We start from the raw sequence: 18,357 nt of genomic DNA on the forward strand, positions 1-18,357 counted from the left end.
GCGCGAGACAACAGGGCTTCACGTGACATCAGACTGGTCATTCCAGACTGCCAGTCAATGCAGCTTGCCAGAACAGGAAGGAGCTTAAGCCAACCTAACGTACCGTCGATCGATCGAATGAAAGAAAAACATTTGAAAAAAAGGGACTTTCAATCCACAAATTCCAACCCAAATCAGTGAAAGAACTACAGGTCGTGCTTCAATTCTCCGAACTATGCTAGAAATGCACAAATTGGGGGAAAACAACGATACTTTTTTTCGCCTTGTGCAATTTGACTAATCCACGCACTTGCTGCGCGCCACTCTCTGGGATCGTCCGTCAATGGAAGCAAATCCCGAAACACCCACGCTTCGGGATTTGAATCTATGGACCTTGAGGATGAGTAAGCCCGCCGCTGCTCACTCAACTCTCCAAACCAAATCAAACTACAGCCCAGTTCGCCCGATAATGCTGTATATCAGACCACTCTTAGGATCTGTCGATTTACCCACCCAACCTCCCCGATTCGGCTGGCTACCCCGGAAAGCTCCTGGATGTTTATTTCTGCGTGTTTCCCGTCTCATTCTCCCCAGTAGTCCTCGAGTTATGCGCTCCGGGAGAAGCTCTATTTAGATCGTGGGTGATGGTAGCACGCCTTGCGGCCGTTGCATGATCTTCCTACCATTTACTACCCGCTGCAGCTGTGTGTCTCCAGTTCACGTCCAACATGGCCCTGGACGATTCCCAGCCATCGTACCAAGATGATGGAGTCACGGCAGTTACACAGCCTAGAACTTCCAAGCCCGCGGTTGTCCGCAAGAAATTTGCAAAGCCCCCAGTCAAAGTAGCGTGTCTTGCGTGGTAAGTGGCGTCGCATCCACCTGGAACGTTTGTGCAAGCACTGAGCTTGGTTCTTGTTGCAAGCGACTTGGAATCTCGTCTTGCCGTTCATTGCGACTGACTGATGATTATTCTCAGTCGTGCTTCGAGAACGCGATGCGATGGGCAAGACCCCTGTACAAATGTATGTATCCTCCCCTCGCCAAGTCGCAGTGCTCCAGTCCATAGTGTTCATCTCAAGGAGACACACTGTTCCTTGCTCTCTTACTTCATTCTTTCATCTTGGCTTCCTAAACAATTGCGGCGTATTGCTGAACTATATGCTGATTTGGTCGGGGTGGCAAAGTGTCTTAGCAAAAAGCGAAAGTGCTCCTACCTACCCAGTAAACGAGGAGGTCCACGGAAAAAGAAGAAGCTCTCGATTCCTTCGGACGAGGCTGTTCAGCACGATGATGAGCAGAGCGCCATGATCACCCCGCCATCCTCTGGGTTCAATGATGACTGTAAGCAAGCTGACCCAAGATCGCCAGTTCCTCGTCACAGCTAACGACAATTCAGCGCCGGAGATGTTCGGCCAGATTGACGTACTGTCAATTCCGGGGGCGGGGCTCAGAAGCTTGGATTTTCCTTCTGATGTGCACTCAATGTTCACAGATCTGTTCGTCCCTAATGGCGAGAACAGTATCCCAGTACAGATGGAACCAACACCCTCGCCATCAAATGTCCCATCGCAGTCTTTGGTCAGAACATATAGCAGTGAAATAGAGATGTGAGTAACCATCATTGGAAACCAGCTTATCACGTCCTCTGACTTTAAAAATAGCTTGAATGCTTACTACGAGTTTGTTCATAATTATTTTCCTATACTTCCGCCGAGATTCGCCGCTCGCGTTCCGGATCGACCTTTGGACGGCGTTGGTTCATTCACAGAGTCACCCGCAGAGGAACCCGTGATACCTTACCGGCCTCAATCCTCTCTCAGCTGTGCAATTTCAGCTATATTAGCCTTGGTGCCGCATCCGAATGATATTGAATCGTCGAGTCCCGCCTCTGTGGTCCGCCGCCGAACATATGCTCAGATGTTTGCGCAGATGGCGAATCTGAGTATCGAGACCGACTGCGAGCTGCAAGCCTCGACCACTGATCCTGCACTGGCGCTGTCCACCGACCGACCTCTCATTGACCGAGCTCCTTTCCATCCTCAAGCGCCCGTGGAGCTCGAGAGCATTCTGGCACTTCTGGTTCTTTCAGTCTACGAATACACTCAACGGGGAAACCTGCTGAAAATGCGGTACCGTGCCGGTCAAGCCTTGTCTATAGCTTTGGATATGTCTCTGCATTCACTCGGCGACGATTACGATGAGTTTTCTGAGGCTCGAAGAAGAGCTTGGTGGATGACGGTGAGAAGTCTGAACCCCGATTCTATGGCATTTGTCTGACTCTCAATAGTACTATTGCGTCCTCCAAGGTTCCATTGTTAGCGCCACGGTAAGTCCATTGAAGCGTTCTGCATGTCCTTCGAGGAAGTGGCTAACACTCGGATTCTCAGCCGCTCTCCATCGTCGCCAACGATCCCCAATTCGTCACGCCGTATCCACGCTTCGCTGCCGACCCCGATGTGAGTTCCAATTCCTTGGTAGCACTTCGATCTCTGACCCATTTTGCAGGGCTGGTCCGTCTTGATTCAAGCTCAGCAAGTGCTCGTATCGGCAACCCAATTCGTCGTCGACCTCAACAAATGCGTCTCAACTAGAACGAACATGCAGTACATCTTTGAAAGAATGCAGCAACTCGATTCATGGGCCAGCTCCGCACTAGCACAGTCAAACCTACTCCCCATAGTTCCGCAGGCCATGTCTTGCCAGGGAGACCTGGAGTCCACAACAGCTCAAAGTATACGCGCGATCTCGCGCATCAAGCTGTCAAGGTAAGAGTCAAACCCCGCACATCCAGGTTTCACGCCCCGTGCTGAGCAACATTTGTAGCGCACAAATCAAGGTCCACCGCTTCAGAGCATTCTCCGATATACCCATTTTCATCAAGAAACACTGCGATCTGACCGCAGCCACCACCACCACCAACTCTATACCAGTTGAGACCGGCGAAAGCCCAGCTACCCAAGACGGCATCACCCGGGCTGTTTGCTCCTGCAGCAGTCTCGACATGTTCCAGCAATCTTCATCCGAATATACCCCTTCCTCCGCATCCTCGACCTCGTCCGAATTCTCCTCCTTACCGCCTCAGTACTCCTTCACCAACGACTTCCCCTACAGCAGCCAACACTCGGCCAAAATCTGTCTCCGGGCCTCCCTCCTAATCTCGCAGATGTTCCACTGTCTCCCCATCCCGCAGCCGCTGCTCGCGGACGATCGCCAACAATCCCCCCAGGGCCTCCAGCAGCTGCTCCCGAGTCAACTTCCCCGCACCATGCCCTCGTTCGCATGCTGTCTCATGCAGGGCAGCTACGCCATGCTGATGATCTTCTACAAGGCCCGTGTCGAGAAACAAATGACCCCGCCAGACTACGGCGGCGGCGGCGGCAGCAGCAGCAACCTGAGCACCAGCCCGTCCGATCGACTCATCGAGGAGATCCGCCAGGGACTGGAGCGGATCATCGCCGCGGCGACCAATTACGCGATTGCTTTCGAGGCGCTGGACGGCATGAGAGGTACGCAGACACCCGGCCCCGAGTTCTTTTCCGTCGCGCTAATATTTGTCTTCGCTAGATGAAATCGAAGGTGCATACCATACGGCGTTTATTCAAGCATGAATAGAGAGAGCCTCAGCACACAACCCCATCTAATTCCTCTCGACTCGTACATTCATATATACACCCTTCTCACTCCAAACCTAATGAGATCCTTCCCTCTGCATACCACCTGTAGAATTTCTTTTCTCTCTTCCTCTTCCCCGAAATCTCAAAAGCAAAGCAAACAAATTCTGCATGCCCTGGCGTTACTTAAGAACGAGTCCGGATATATGTGTGGACTGGCCTAGTTAGTATTTGGGTTTTGATCCAAGCAACCAACCCATTTATTTTACCGTGCATGGTTCCTTTGGGGAAACATTCAATGATAAACTAAACTCCAGGACGGTCGTTGTTGCTGGTTTTACTAATGTGCTGTTGTAAAGCACAACCATCCTTGCAATATTCTGGTGTTCGTAGATATACTACTCACCTACCATAACCCATAACCCATACTCATAACCAAACCAAAACCCAAAGCAAGAGCCAAGAACAGAATACTAGAGGAACCCCTAAGTCAAGCTAATATAATAAAATTCTTCGAAGCTAAACGCAAAAAAAAAGTTCTATATTCACAAACCCGCCCGCTTATTTTCAAACATACGCAACATGACGAAACGCTAATGAGGGGCTACAATTTCGACCGGATCCCCTCCAACCGGAACTTCACATCCTTCAGGACCTTACTGGAGGGTTTCCATTCGTCGAACTGGTGGAGCAGTTCCATGGTTTCGGTCGTCAGCTCGCGGCGGACGTATTCCTCCTCGAGGAGGCCGCGCATGGCGAAGGGGAGGATGTACGGGTTTGCGGGGGACGGGGGTTGCGTGCGCTTGATGTCGAGGAGGGTTGTGGTGGTGGCCGTTGTTGTGAGGGGGAGGGCGGTGGTTTGGAGGGCGAATTGGATGGCGAGGCTGTTGTTTTCTCGCAGGTTAGTCCGGTTGTTTGCCTATTTTATTTGTTGTTTGGGAGGGGGAAGGGGTCAGCTGGAGGGAAGAAGAACGTACCGGTAGACGGCGGGGTCGTCGTAGAGGCGGGAGTGGCCTTCACCTGTGTAGAGACTGCCGGCTAATGGGGAGCTGAGTTCGCGGATGAGGCCGTGGTCTGCGATGCCAAGGTTGCGGAGTTTCAGGACGAAGCCGACTAGGTGTGAGAGACTGAGAGCGGTCAGTGTATACTGAAGTTTATCATGAGATTGAGGGACAGTAGGTGGTGACATACAAGCTCGGAGCGTGGACCCTGCCGTCGACAAAGGCTGCGCGGTAGATATACGGATGGGTCACGGGGGTGAAGAGTGAGGACTGAAGCGTAAGTTGACTCGTTAATAAGTGGAACATCGAACAACGTAAGAAGGTCGCGTACCTCTAAGGAAACCAACTGATCGTCAATGCTGCCAATGTACGATATTCGCACCCCAAAATCCAAGCATGTGCGCAATGCCGCTTCATAATCTCTCGAAACCTGACTGTAGGGCAGGGCAAATTCAAAGAGCTCGCCCGCCGAACCACTGATCCATCGTGATCTATAGTCGGTGAACGGGCCCAAATTGACGCCCGCCATGGCGCATATACCGACGCGGGATGCATTGATGCAGCCAAATGATATCAACTTTGCAACCAGCATGATTGCCACCGGCACGCCCTGGCTGTGGCATGCAATTAGAATGAAGTCCGACGTTCGGATCTCCTCCATCCAGTTCAGTAGCAGCTTCCATAACAGTTCCACACGCTCGGCTATACGGCCCTCGCCTTCCAAGGCAATTTTGCCTACGTCGCATTTGTAGCCAAAGTCCTCTGCCCACTTGTGTATTGCTTCGGCAGCCATTGTTGAAAACCTGACCGAGGTTCCGGTTGGCTGTCCGAGAACACTCCGTATCAGAGGAGCCGGAAAATACCCGTGTACACCTATGGCGAGTGCCTTTTTGATATGCGGCGGATCCCGAACCATGTAAACATGCTTATTGTCCGGTTGCTTGTTATAGTGCAAGTAGCGCCCTATCGTCTGGAATATGCCCGGCTTCTCTTCCAAGGCAAATGTGTCCTCGAACCGCGGAAGCACCTGGTTTGGTAGGACCTTCTGGAGTTGTTTTGTTGCTACAGTCTCAGACGGCCCTTGAGTTGAGGCGCTGACATCTGCTTCGGCTCGTGCGGTGGCTTTGTCAAGAAGATTAGAGGTACTCTTAGAAGCCTTAGACTTGACACTTCCTTTCTTGACCACCTCCACCCTAGGCTCAGTCTGAGGCTCAGGTTCCATAGTAGATTTCTTCGGAGGCTCTTCAACCACGGAGGCTTCGACTACCTGGGCATCTTGCGACTTGCCGGGTTCGGAATCCTTCGAAGCATCTCTGAACCAGAAGCTCCACCCGGAAGCTTTTGTGTTCGGCTCTAGTGGTCTAACTGGGCCATCTACCTCCCCTTGCATCTCATTCTCTTGGCTCAGTGCAGGTGCTGCATGCGGGACAGAAGATGTGGGTGTATCGGTTCCACTGGAGGGTTCGATGGGAGTATTTTCCGGGGTCTTTGAGGCGGACGAGCCATACCACATCTGAAGCCAAGACCGCTTCTGGGCTGTCCCAGAGACCTCGGATATTTCGGCGGGCTGCTCCTGGTCTGCTTCTGTTTCTGCTACTGTTGGATTTTGGTCTTCTATCGTCCTTTCTTCCTCCTTGTTGTCTTGTGTTTCCGCTGGTGGCTCCTCTTCTGGCCTCGCCATTTGGTCTTGTGGGCCAGATCTATCAGCTGTCGATGATCCATAGAGCCACGAAAACCATCCGCCTGCTTGGGAGCCAGACTGGGCGCCGGAGTCTACACCTGTAGCACTGTCGCCCGCGACTGCTGTCGCAGGGGCTGTGTTTGACGGTCCGTTGCGCGTGTCCTCCGCCACAGCTGAGCCTCTATCGCTGGTTGCAACCTCCTCCGCTGGATTCGCTGCCACTGTAGTACGATCTGATCGGGCGTCGTCTGCCGGAGTCGACGCAGTACCATCTGAAGCTATATTGACAATGGTTGTTGTCGCGCTGGCGGGGAGGGAGCGGCTAGATGCAGTATCCTTTCGAGTCAACTGGAGCGATGGATGGCGAGACTGCCTGGGGACCACACTCAGTTGGGAGGTTGACGAGGAGGTGAGTCGTGGGGGTGCTGGGGAGATGTTCTGGGCGGCGGAAATGCTCTCACGGGCAACCTCGGTAACCGGGGCGGCTTTGGATGCTCTTGAAACGGCCGGCCAGGCAGTTGGGTACCAGCTCTGTGTCTAGGAGGAACGCAGATATCAGCTACACTAGCCATGGCCCCATAGTTGTTACGGCAACGCTATGGAAAATCCGAGACTCACCACACCGCTTCCTCTCTTTTGCGCACGAGCACGTTGTTTGGCGGTGGAACCGGAGACCGCGCTGTCATTTGAGGACGTAGTCGAACGGGCGTCCGCGCCTGGCGGGCTGGGCTTTACTCTCTTACGAGATCCCATGGATGGCATGGAAGTTTAACAGTGGCATCACCAAAGACGGGGGGGGTGGGAGGGTGTATGAGATCGATGTATTGCGGGTTAGTGGTAGTAGGGGGTGGGTGGGGATCGAAGCATAAAGAAGCCTTGTTATTGGAAAGAGTGGGCAAGAGGCCTTTGTACTGTAGATAAGTATGAATGACGAAAGACCTAGCAAGTTAATACTAGTACACTAGTCGCGATAAGTGATGCCTGCTAGAAGGGAGGAAGGTTGAGGATGAGAAGTGATTTGGTTGGGGTCAAGTTGTTCTGAAGGCCGAGGGGCGATTGGCCTGCGACTCCTCCTTCCCTCCGTACAGTAAGTAAGTAATCCGTAGTATAGAATACGGTGATATCACGTCACATGCTGGCCTGACCGTCTCATTGTTGCGTCCTCAGGCACATTAAAAAGGACAAACGCATCAAACCGCAGCTCACGTGTGGCTCAGTCCCGCACCGCCACATCCAAAGACCAGAAAGGGGAAATTTTTCATTATTTCGGGGCGGATTGTGGAGAAAGGCCTGGCTGACTGGATCCATTCAAGCCCGCCCGATAACTTTTTTTTCCCGTGCATAGAGAGAAAGCAATCCGCCCGCCGGTAACTCCAACCAACCCTTCTCTTTCTCTCTCTTTACCACATCCTTCTTTTTATTTCGCCGACCCGGGTCTTGACGTCGAGTCTTTCTCGACCACCCGCTTATCACAATGGCGATTCAAAAGAAGGTATTGTGGAATCCCGCCGAGTCTCCAGTGAAGCAATTTGTACTGACAACAACCAGCACGGTAAAGGTCGTTTGGATAAGTGGTATCGCCTTGCGAAGGAAAAGGGATACAGAGCTAGATCCGCGTTTAAGCTGGTCCAGCTGAACAAGAAGTATGGTTTCTTGCAAAAGAGCAAAGTCCTCATCGATCTTTGCGCGGCCCCCGGTGTAAGTGCATCAACCTGCGGAAATATTCCTATCTGGTTTCTATCAGGCGTTGAATCTGACAATCTCATCAATAGGGTTGGTGTCAAGTCGCTGCAGAATGCATGCCCGCCCAGAGTATCATCGTCGGTGTCGATCTTGCTCCCATCAAGCCTATCCCCCGTGTGATCTCGTTCCAAGCCGACATCACGACCGACAAGTGTCGCGCCACACTTAGACAGCACCTGAAGCACTGGAAGGCGGATACGGTCCTCCACGATGGTGCCCCCAACGTCGGTACAGCGTGGGCGCAGGATGCCTTCTCTCAGTCCGAGCTGGTGTTGCAGTCCATGAAGCTGGCGACCGAGTTCTTGGCCGAGGGCGGTACATTCGTGACCAAGGTTTTCAGATCGAAGGACTACAACCCCCTGCTGTGGGTGTTCAAGCAGCTCTTCACCTCGGTCGAGGCTACGAAACCCCCGTCTTCCCGAAACGTGTCGGCCGAAATCTTCGTCGTCTGCCGCGGCTACAAGGCCCCCAAGCACCTGGACCCCAAGTTCCTCGACCCCAAGCACGTCTTCGCCGAACTCGCGGACCCGACTCCCAACAACGAGGCCAAGGTCTTCAACCCGGAGAAGAAGAAGAGAAAGAGAGAAGGTTACGAAGAGGGCGACTACACACAGTTCAAGGAATGCTCGGTCTCGGAATTCATCAACACCACCGATCCGATCGCCATTCTCGGTTCATACAACAAGCTCAGCTTCACACAAACCCCCGGTGGGGATCTCGCGCTCGCCACCTTGGATCGGCTCGAGGAGACCACAGACGAGATCCGCAAATGCTGTGATGATTTGAAGGTCCTGGGTAAGAAGGAATTCCGCAACTTGCTCAAATGGCGTCTCAAGGTCCGGGAGAAGTTCGGCCTCGTCACGAAGAAGGGACAGCAACAGAAGGGCGAGGAAGCCGAAGAGGTGGCGGAGATCGCCCCCATGGATGAGGAACTGGCTATCCAGGAAGAACTGCTCCGGCTCCGCGAGAAGGAAACCTCCAAGATGAAGAGGGAGAGACGCAAGGAGAATGAGAAGAAGCGCAAGGAAATTGTTCGTATGCAGATGCACATGACGACGCCCATGGACATCGGTATGGAACAGCTGGGACCCGGTGGAGACGATGCTACCTTCTCCATCAAGCCCGTCGACCGGAATAATGCCCGTGATGTCATTGCAGCTGGCAAGGAGGCTACGATCGAAAGCGACAGTGAAGACATCGACGACGATTCCGATATTGAGGAGAGCGACGAAGAGGGTGACCGCCTTGAGCGCGAACTGGACACTTTGTATGAGCGGTACCAGGAGCGCAAGGAGGATAAGGACACTAAATTGCGGGCCAAGAAAGCTAGAAAGGGCTACGAGGCTGACGAGTGGGATGGCTTTTCGGATGAGAATAAGGAAGATAGCGACGATGAAGAAGAGGAGACTAATGCTGCGGTAAATGGCGTGCAAGCCCCGAAGTCCGGATCGCTTTCCAACCACGCCGCTCTATTTTTCGACCAGGACATGTTCGAAGGTCTCGAGGATATTGATGATGTGGAAGACGAGGAAGAAGAGGAAGAAGACGATGATGAAGAGGAGGACGAAGAAGACTCTGAGGAGGAGGACTCTGAGGGGGATTCTGAGGAGGACAGTGCTGTTGGGGTCGACAACCGTCGTAAGACCAAGCAGGCCAAGAACTCGAAGAAGAAGGCTGAAGACTCTGAGGATGAGGAGCCTGTTCAGCTCGAGGACCCGCGGAAGGCCAATGGACAGCTTGGTAAGTCTACAACCTCATGGTTATCGTCGGTCAAGGGTATGGATACTAACATTTACACTACTAGACATCGATATCATCACCGCAGAGGCCATGGCTCTGGCGCAACAGATGGCTACGGGTGAAAAGAAACAGAATGACGTGGTTGACGACGGGTTCAACCGCTACGCCTTCCGGGATGTCGATGGTCTGCCGGAGTGGTTCCTTGACGATGAGGGCAAGCACAGTGCCCCGAACCGGCCTATCACCAAGGCGGCAGCTGCCGCCATCAAGGAGAAGTGGCGTGCTATCAACGCTCGCCCGATCAAGAAGGTGATGGAGGCCAAGGGCCGTAAGAAGTTCAAGGCTGCGCAGAGATTGGAGAAGTTGCGCAAGAAGTCCGCCTTGTTGGCGGATGACGAGGCTCTGAGTGAGAGAGACAAGGCGCAATCGATCGCGAGGTTGATGGCGCGTGCCACGAAGAAGAAGCCCAAGACGCAACTGAAGCTGGTGGTGGCCAAGGGTGCCAACCGGGGTATCTCGGGTCGTCCCAAGGGTGTCAAGGGTCGGTACAAGATCGTGGATTCTCGTATGAAGAAGGATATCCGGGCGCAAAAGCGGGTTGCGAAGAAGAAGCAGAAATAGAAGCGCCGAGGGATTGTGTAATGGTGCACAAAATGATGGTTGTTCGCAGTCTGGATTCTTGTAAATACCCTCACTCAAAATTCACGATACCTACTGTTGTGCAGTTGTTTTGCGTGTGTTACTGTTCAGTTGGATGTACTTCAATATAAGTAGTTGATAAACCGCATCCACCTTGTCTTGTTTGCTTTGATGAAAGGTGAGGTGAAACGGAAGCCCATGTCATATGCAGAGATGCAGAGATGCAGAGATGCAGAGATGCAGAGATGCAGACTAGACTCACTAGTAGCTCACTCTTCTTTCACACTAAGGCAAGGGCGCAGCTGAGAGGATCGGATCCGAAGTGGCGGGCGGCAACTGGCATCGGACGGGGTCTTGGCGGACTCGACCCTCGACCCTCAAATTCCCTCTTCCCTCGAGTCCTCATCACCGCCCACCGTTTCTGGATATCATTTTCAAGCACTGGAGTTAATCGGCTCCGCGGGCTTTTTTAATTCCCTTCCCTCTTTCTCTCTCCCTCCTCGCCGCCCACCCGCCGCCCGCCGCCCGCCGTCAACCCGCTTTGTTTGTACGGCAACCTTTCCGTTCTGCATATTATTCTTCATATCATCTACATACATACACTCTTTACTCCTGTTCTTTTTTTTTCTTGTTTTCTTGGGGAAAAAGTCCCCCGTACATATGTTGTACCTCGTATCATAGGCTGTCTTTTTCTGCCCCCCTTTTACACTTTGTATAGTCAATACTTGCATTCACCGTATTTCTTGCATCATATCACCTTCTCCCGCTCTCATACAAAAAAGTGCGACTTGCGACCCGCCCGCCCGCCGCCTCGTCCTGCCCCTCCAACCCTCATGGGATTTTTCGACCACCTCCAAAAAGGAGGGGCCTTCTCACTGCAGCCCAAGAAGCCCCAGATTCGCAAAGTCGTCCAGACCCGAACCGCTCCTCCTACCTCCCGCTCACCCTCGCATACGCATACGCCCGGACACAATCCCACACCGCGGACGCCATCCGTCCAGCTCAAAACTCGAGAGGCGTCTGCCAGTCGGTCCGTCTCACGGGATCGCAACGAACTCCCTTCCTCGTCCTCGAAGCGCCGGCACGGCACCCCCGGCCTAGGGAATCGCAAGCGTCAAACCCCGGAATTGCGCCTCTCCAGCGACGATGACGCCAGCAGCGACTCCGATACATCGTCCTTCGAGGTCCGTAAACGGGCCCGGACGGGCGACAGCGCGGAGCCGGACCCGCATCGGCGCGTGCGCTCACTGAAGGCTTTCGTCGAGGACCACAGCAGCAGTGGTGGTGGACCCCGACGGCTTCCCATGATCCATGCCGCGGAGATCACCTCGGCCCAGAAGGAGGGGAATTTCAAGCCGGCGTTTGGAGCGTCGAAGCCGTTGCCGGAGATCTCCTTGCAGTATCCGAGTAACTCTCCGAAGGAAAGGTACGAGGACTTCTTTCTTTGGGTCCTTTTTCTTGGATTTTTGGCTTTTCACCCCATGTTTTGCGTTTCGTCTGAACGTCGGCTAACATTTTCTCGCATGTAGATATAAGCTTGTTGTTCCCCGCGACAACGACGATTTCAAACCCATCGACGATATCGTTCAAGTCATCGAGATTGTGGCTCAGAATTTCATCCCGGAAGATGAGGTGGACGAGTTTGATGATGAGACGAATGGGATCAAGCGCCGACTCCGGCGGGCCCTGGCGCAATCGTCCGAAGCGCAGTTCCGGGAAACGGTGGCCGACTACAACCATGCCATCACACGACTGAGGCGCAACGGGAGCATTGCCAAGAAACTCGATTCGATGGGCCGTCTCAATTTGCCGCTGGTGGAGAGAATCTTGAACCAGATATATTCGCGCACCGTCTCGCCTCGGGTCGAGTCCCTGCGGCAGTATGAGAACGGGACGGACAACGTTTATGGGGAGCTGCTTCCTCGATTTATTAGCACCATCTTCAAGGAGACGGGCTTGAAGTCCGGGCAGGTCTTTGTGGATTTAGGCTCCGGCGTGGGCAATGTGGTTTTGCAGGCAGCGCTGGAGATTGGGTGCGAAAGTTGGGGCTGCGAGATGATGCAGAATGCCTGTGAGCTCGCCGAACTCCAACAAGCGGAGTTCCGCGCGAGGTGTCGGCTATGGGGCATTGCCCCGGGGAAGACGCATCTGATCCGCGGCGACTTCTTGAAGCAGCAGAGCATCGTCGATGTTCTGAAGCGGGCGGACGTCGTCCTGATCAATAACCAGGCGTTCACCCCGCAGCTGAACAACGAGCTGATCAACCATTTCCTGGACATGAAGGAGGGCTGTCAGATTGTGTCACTCAAGTCGTTTGTCCCGGCGGGCCACAAGATTCAAGCCCGCAACCTCAATTCGCCCATCAACCTGCTCACAGTCAAACAACGAAACTACTGGTCCAACAGCGTCAGCTGGACCGATGTTGGCGGCACATATTTCATCGCCAGGAAGGATAGTTCCCAGCTGAAGGCCTTTGTTGAAAGCCAAGGGTGAAGGATTCTTGGTTCAACTGCAACAAACGGGTGCATGATTGTCACGGCAACTCCTGGGTAACGACCGCGATGATTCATATTCTTTCTTGTATCGATGGCTCCCTGGACACGTGTGATAAATACGTCCATTTCCTTTTTTTTTTTTTTCTTTACATAGTTTTCATTTGTCCTTGGGTGACCCTGGGTTCGATTTTGGGAGGAATACCCTGGGGGTCCAGGCATGATACCACCTTTTTTCTCTTCGGACCGGCATCTATGCTAAACCAGCGCATTGCTCTTTGCATTCATCGTCAGTTTCCGCTCTTGGTCCAGTCTGGGTTCTTGGGTTATTGTGAGCCTGGATTTGTCTCCTGGACCAACTGCTACTGTGAATAACTAGTTCATGGGTATCATTGTGCATAGAAAGCTCTGACACATAGGCTAAAGAAATCCACCCAGCTCGATGCTTGGGTTTTGGGGGAAAATGATAAGAGAAGCCCAAAAAAGTCTGGCATGAAAGAAGAAAAAAAACTCCACCCTGTAATTTTTCCCCTCCATAACATCTGGGTGTCCAGTGGTGAAGCCATTCTACGAGAACCTGGAATTCGCATTCATGGCATCCGCCTCCTGCCCAACCTTGGCCATCCAGCGATCCACCAAATCTTGGTTTTCCTGCTGGAACCGGGCGGATCGCTCCTCGGCCATATTGAGCTGGAGATTCAGCGACGCCATCTCATCTTGGAAATCCTGTCGCCACCACATAGCTCTGTCAGCCAGGCACTCGGCTCAACATCAAACCAAGAAAAAGAGCCTCCAAGCAAATCAAGGGAGTGAGTACGCCAAGCAACATACCTCCAACAACTTCGCCTTCCCCCTCAACTCCTCATCTCGATCCTTCAACCGCATCTGTAGATGCGCGACCTCCTGCTCGAACGCGCGGAGACGCCGCCCGTCCTGCGCGTTGCGCTTGCGCAGGCGCTCGAGCTCCGCCGTCGCCCGGGTGAGCTGGGCCTGCAGCTCGGCGCGGGAGCGTTGCGCCTCGGCGAGGTCGGCGAGGAGGGTTTGCGTTTCGTGGGGTGGTGCTGGTGCTGGTGCTGGTGCTGGTGCTGGTGCTGTTCCGGATGGGGGATTGGGGGTAGGTGTGAGTTGGGGGTGGTGTTTTGTGCTGGGAGCGCGCGGACTTTCGCCCGCTGCTGCGACGGAGGAGCTCTGGAGGCTGCTGGTGGTGGTGGTGGAGGCGGCGGTTCGGTCGGCTAATTTTGTGTCTTTTTGCTTGGGTTAGATTGTCTTTGGGGGAGGCTACTGTTGTTTGGGTGGTTTATGGTGGGTTAGGATGTCTAAGGGATCTACTTTGGGGACATGGGTAAAGGGAGAAAGCATACAGGCATCGTATATTGCGGTGTTGGCTTTCTCGCGGCGATCGCGAGATGCCAGTGCGGCGGAGTATTCTTCCCGCCAGTGGGCCATTCAGTGATAGATAGTGGGTGGTGGGTGGTATACCACAGTATCGTGATAAGGGCGAAATATGGACTAGTTTGGTCTATTTGGTGAGGATTGGAGGGGGAAGGATCATGAATACATGACGGTGCGTTGGAGATGTTTGAACAGGGGACGAGGGGACGAGGGGACCTGATGAAGTCTCTCAGGTCGGTCTGCAGGTCCCTTGAAAGGCATGAGGGTGAGGGATGATAACCGGCGATGATGATGACGGTGGATTAAGTGGGGGTGGGTAAACAACAATGGAAACATGCAATCAATCTGCAAGCAGACCGCCATCTCCACCGCCCGGACGGACCCTCGTACGTGCATCATCAGTTGCCCGCCCCATCCACTCACTCATTCCATTGCAGTTCACCGTCCAGGCCCAACCACAAACCAGGTAAACTACTAAACTACACTAATTAATCTCCCCCCCCCCCCTTCACTCCACTTACCACCTCCCACCACAGAAATAAACAATTCTACCACCCTCCCCCTCCCCCTCGGCATCTCCTCTCAATCGCCCTTCTCCTGCCGCTGGCGTCTCCTCCATACCGCATAGAACCGGTAATACCTTGAGGCATCTCCACCATGTCGTCACGGAAGAAGGTCTTGTTGAAGGTAACCCGCAACACAACAACCTCTCCCAAGTCGCAAAAACTAAATCTCGGCTCTTGCTTGTCTCTAGGTGATCATCTTGGGTGATAGCGGTGTCGGTAAAACGAGTTTGATGAACCAATATGTCCGTGACACCTCTCTCTCTCTCTCTGCAGCAGCAACAGCAGCAGCAACCCGCCTGAACCTCATTTCGCTGACCCTCTTTCCCGTCCAACAGGTCAACAAGAAATTCAGCGCGAGCTACAAGGCCACAATTGGCGCCGATTTCCTCACCAAGGAGGTCTTGGTGGACGACCGTTTGGTGACGATGCAGGCATGTTCTTCTCGCTTCTTCAATACCAGCCTCCTAGCTCGCTGTGGTTGTCAGTTGGAAGAATGCATACTAACTGCTTGGCGATTATAGATCTGGGATACCGCGGGACAGGAGCGCTTCCAGTCCTTGGGGGTCGCTTTCTACCGAGGTGCCGACTGCTGCGTGCTGGTATACGATGTGAACAATTCCAAGAGTTTCGAGGCGCTGGACAGCTGGCGCGATGAATTTTTGATCCAGGCTAGTCCTCGGGATCCGGAGAATTTCCCTTTCGTAAGTCCCTGTGGGATGGTGGTGATTGAGCTTGCGCTTGATGTGCTGTGCTTGATGTCCTGGGGTGCGGTCACTGACACTGTGCTGGCAGGTGGTGATTGGTAACAAGATCGATGCGGAGGAAAGCCGACGGATGATCTCCTCCAAGCGAGCGATGACCTTCTGCCAGTCGAAAGGCAACATTCCCTATTTCGAGACCAGCGCCAAGGAGGCGATCAACGTGGAGCAGGCCTTTGAGGGTGAGTTTCCCGCCCGCCGGTGTGTCCCTTGCGTTACGGCCGTACTAAACCTCGTCCCACGTAGTCATCGCTCGAAGCGCTCTGGCCCAAGAAGAAGCCGAAGAGTTCAGTGGGGAGTTCAGCGACCCTATCAACATCCACCTGGACGGGGACCGCGACGGTTGCGCCTGTTAAATACCCCTAATCGCTAGACCATGATTTTGGAACGATACTACAACTCTGTCTTAACTTTGAAGAAACGCTGCGCTTCGGCTGGTTTGGTTTGCGGACTACGAACTTCCTGCTTGTTGTCTCCCTCGCACCTGTATATACATTGCGGGTGCCCTTGATGTATCACGCTCCTGTCTTTTTGCCGGTTTGTTGCTCGCATGGGGTGTTATTGATTGATGGTTAATGATGATTTGTCTTTGTGTGTGTCTCGTACTGTAGGAGTCTGAGGGGCAATTCGCACTGTTACACTAGTAGTGCAGTTACTCACGCAGTCGCGTGCTTATCCCGGTTATCTCGTGATGCTTGGCGGGATCCTATCGGGTTACACCGCCTTGATTCTCCCCCAACATTTACCTGTTAAGTCAGTTATCAGTAAATTCCCCGGTCAATCCTCCCTGCTTATCGCACCGCCTGCTTGGCCCCCCCCCTTGTCATTGGGATTGGCTTATTGCTGTCGACGCGCTAAGCTGGCTCACTCCTTGCGGCCTTCTCTGCTGCCCTCATGACTAGATCAAGTTGATGACCTGTTAACTACCCGGTGGGCCTCTTCCTGCACGGTCTCCGGAGCGAGGTTCCGTTGCCTATTCCAATTGCGCAAGCGGGGAGGGTGAGGTTGAATTAGGTTCTTATCTCGACATCTCGGAACCAAACAAGAACGAAAAGCCGCGTTTCCCCTCTTCGTGCTCTTCGTGCCCTTCGTGCGCTCTCTCTTCTGAGCCAGAAGCGCGTGCACCGTACCCCAACACCCTCACACTCTCACACATTGGCTCAAGAGGGAGTATCTCCAACCTAAGAATGGAGCCCTCAACATCCTTCAACCCGCAAACCTCAGGCCTGACGCCAGGCGGCCGACGAACTCTAGGGATCGCATTACTACTGATCGTGGTCTTCTTATGGACGGCCTCGAATTTCCTGGCCAGTGTACATATCCCCCCCCCAAGCCCATGTTTCCTGATTTGTCTGCGATTATCGCAGGGGCAAAGCGCATTCCGCTAATTTGGAGAGGAGAGGTAGACCATCTTCGCCGACAACACCTACTCTAAACCCTTCTTCGTGACCTACGTCAACACCTCCATCTTCATCCTCCCGCTCTTTTCCATTATTGCGAGCCGGGTGTTTCGGCTCTGGCGCGCCGGCAAGCTGTACCGAATCCGGTCGGTGCAGAGCCTGTTGCAGCATCTGGATGCGCATGATGGCCATAGTGAGGGGCAGTGGATTCTGGAGCGGGAGGGCAGAAGCCCGGGGGGCTGGGGTTCGTCGTCCAGGTTGGGGTTGAAGGAGACGGCGAAGCTGAGTTTTCAGTTTTGTCTGCTATGGGTGAGTTTTCTGTCTTTGAGGGAGGTTGTTGGGTTTGGGGAAAGTAAGCTAACGTGAGGGTGTAGTTTACTGTAAGTGCGATGTTGATCTCTTTGCAAGGTGCATGAAGGAGGGAGAGAACCGTTGAGGGGACCGGACATGTGTGATTGAAATTCTCGGTGATAGGCCAATTACTTCGCCATGGCATGTTTACAGTATACAACGGTGGGGAGTACCACGATCCTGACCTCCACGAGCGGTACGTCTACATCCAGCACAGTCCCAGATCCCAGCCTCAATCCCATCTCCCTCCCCCCCTCCCCCCACACTCTAGAGGAAACTAATGAGAAACCAGGCGTATGGACCCTCATCTTCGGCGCCCTCATCGGCGTCGAACGCTTCACGCCCCGCAAACTCCTCGGCGTGATCGCCTCCCTCCTCGGGATCATCATCATCTCGCGCCTGGACATCTCCTCCCCCGCCCCCGCCCCCGCCCCAGACGCAGACGCAGACCCCACCGGGGGAAGCACCTTCCCCCCCAAAACGACCACCGAAATCGCCCTCGGCGACGCAATGGCCGCCTTCAGCGCCGTCATGTACGGGGTGTACACGATCGTCCTGAAAAAACAGGTCGGCGACGAGTCCCGCGTCAACATGCAGCTCTTCTTCGGGTTAGTCGGCCTCCTGAACATGGTGCTGCTGTGGCCCGGGTTCCTGGTCCTCCACGCCCTGGGCGTGGAACCCCTCGCGTGGCCCGACTCCGGCCGCGTCTGGACCATCATCTGGGTCAATGCGCTGGCCTCCCTCCTGTCGGATCTCTGCTGGGCCTACGCCATGCTCCTGACCACGCCGCTGGTCGTGACTGTCGGCCTGAGTCTGACGATCCCGCTGTCGCTGGTGGGCCAGATGGTCATTCAGGGGGAGTATGCCAGTCCGGCGTATTGGGTTGGCGCGACGGTGGTGTTTTGCTCGTTTTTGGTGGTGAATCATGAGAGTCGGCTGGATTTGGATGCCGGGGGAACCGATTCTGGAGAAGGGGAGGAGAGGGGGAGGGGGAGGGGGAG

General features: G+C 53.9%; 7 protein-coding genes across 7 annotated transcripts; 5 read left to right on the top strand and 2 right to left on the bottom strand.

Moving 5' to 3' along the window:
- Positions 1 to 707: 707 nt before the first annotated feature.
- Positions 708 to 3,590, top strand: BO82DRAFT_400289 (uncharacterized protein; the record flags this gene model as incomplete). Its single annotated transcript, XM_025639171.1, has 9 exons — positions 708 to 841; positions 1,205 to 1,323; positions 1,379 to 1,589; positions 1,644 to 2,220; positions 2,270 to 2,308; positions 2,370 to 2,438; positions 2,488 to 2,747; positions 2,806 to 3,488; positions 3,547 to 3,590. 9 exons carry the CDS (start codon positions 708 to 710, stop codon positions 3,588 to 3,590), a joined length of 2,136 nt encoding a protein of 711 aa, XP_025494094.1.
- Positions 3,591 to 4,653: 1,063 nt separating this feature from the next.
- Positions 4,654 to 6,420, bottom strand: BO82DRAFT_36210 (uncharacterized protein). The gene has a single exon (XM_025636840.1). The coding sequence runs from the start codon at positions 6,273 to 6,275 to the stop codon at positions 4,731 to 4,733; it is 1,545 nt and encodes a 514-aa protein (XP_025494095.1). The 5' UTR covers positions 6,276 to 6,420; the 3' UTR covers positions 4,654 to 4,730.
- Positions 6,421 to 7,594: 1,174 nt separating this feature from the next.
- On the top strand, positions 7,595 to 10,524 carry spb1 (rRNA methyltransferase spb1). The gene is made up of 4 exons (XM_025634749.1): positions 7,595 to 7,767; positions 7,824 to 7,973; positions 8,048 to 9,758; positions 9,823 to 10,524. Exons 1-4 carry the CDS (start codon positions 7,750 to 7,752, stop codon positions 10,377 to 10,379), a joined length of 2,436 nt encoding a protein of 811 aa, XP_025494096.1. The 5' UTR covers positions 7,595 to 7,749; the 3' UTR covers positions 10,380 to 10,524.
- Positions 10,525 to 10,943: 419 nt separating this feature from the next.
- On the top strand, positions 10,944 to 13,381 carry dot1 (histone methyltransferase DOT1). The gene is made up of 2 exons (XM_025637898.1): positions 10,944 to 11,823; positions 11,927 to 13,381. The coding sequence occupies exons 1-2, from the start codon at positions 11,231 to 11,233 to the stop codon at positions 12,888 to 12,890; spliced, it is 1,557 nt and encodes a 518-aa protein (XP_025494097.1). The 5' UTR covers positions 10,944 to 11,230; the 3' UTR covers positions 12,891 to 13,381.
- Positions 13,279 to 14,569, bottom strand: BO82DRAFT_352649 (ATG16 family protein). The gene is made up of 3 exons (XM_025634750.1): positions 14,251 to 14,569; positions 13,721 to 14,133; positions 13,279 to 13,615 (listed from the first exon to the last, which is right to left on the bottom strand). Exons 1-3 carry the CDS (start codon positions 14,333 to 14,335, stop codon positions 13,457 to 13,459), a joined length of 657 nt encoding a protein of 218 aa, XP_025494098.1. The 5' UTR covers positions 14,336 to 14,569; the 3' UTR covers positions 13,279 to 13,456.
- Positions 14,570 to 14,707: 138 nt separating this feature from the next.
- rab7 (Rab family GTPase YPT7) lies at positions 14,708 to 16,286 on the top strand. The gene is made up of 7 exons (XM_025634751.1): positions 14,708 to 14,747; positions 14,818 to 14,968; positions 15,036 to 15,089; positions 15,183 to 15,278; positions 15,369 to 15,548; positions 15,640 to 15,787; positions 15,852 to 16,286. The coding sequence occupies exons 2-7, from the start codon at positions 14,939 to 14,941 to the stop codon at positions 15,959 to 15,961; spliced, it is 618 nt and encodes a 205-aa protein (XP_025494099.1). The 5' UTR covers positions 14,708 to 14,747; positions 14,818 to 14,938; the 3' UTR covers positions 15,962 to 16,286.
- A 108-nt stretch (positions 16,287 to 16,394) lies between these two features.
- BO82DRAFT_430708 (DMT family transporter) lies at positions 16,395 to 18,334 on the top strand (the record flags this gene model as incomplete). The annotated part of the gene is made up of 5 exons (XM_025640637.1): positions 16,395 to 16,918; positions 17,012 to 17,314; positions 17,380 to 17,385; positions 17,480 to 17,552; positions 17,649 to 18,334. Coding segments are annotated over exons 1-5 (1,194 nt in total), but the record flags the coding sequence as incomplete, so codon positions are not given.
- Positions 18,335 to 18,357: the final 23 nt, after the last annotated feature.

This window comes from Aspergillus uvarum (assembly GCF_003184745.1).
Source record: "Aspergillus uvarum CBS 121591 unplaced genomic scaffold BO82scaffold_14, whole genome shotgun sequence".
Taxonomy (NCBI): domain Eukaryota; kingdom Fungi; phylum Ascomycota; class Eurotiomycetes; order Eurotiales; family Aspergillaceae; genus Aspergillus; species Aspergillus uvarum.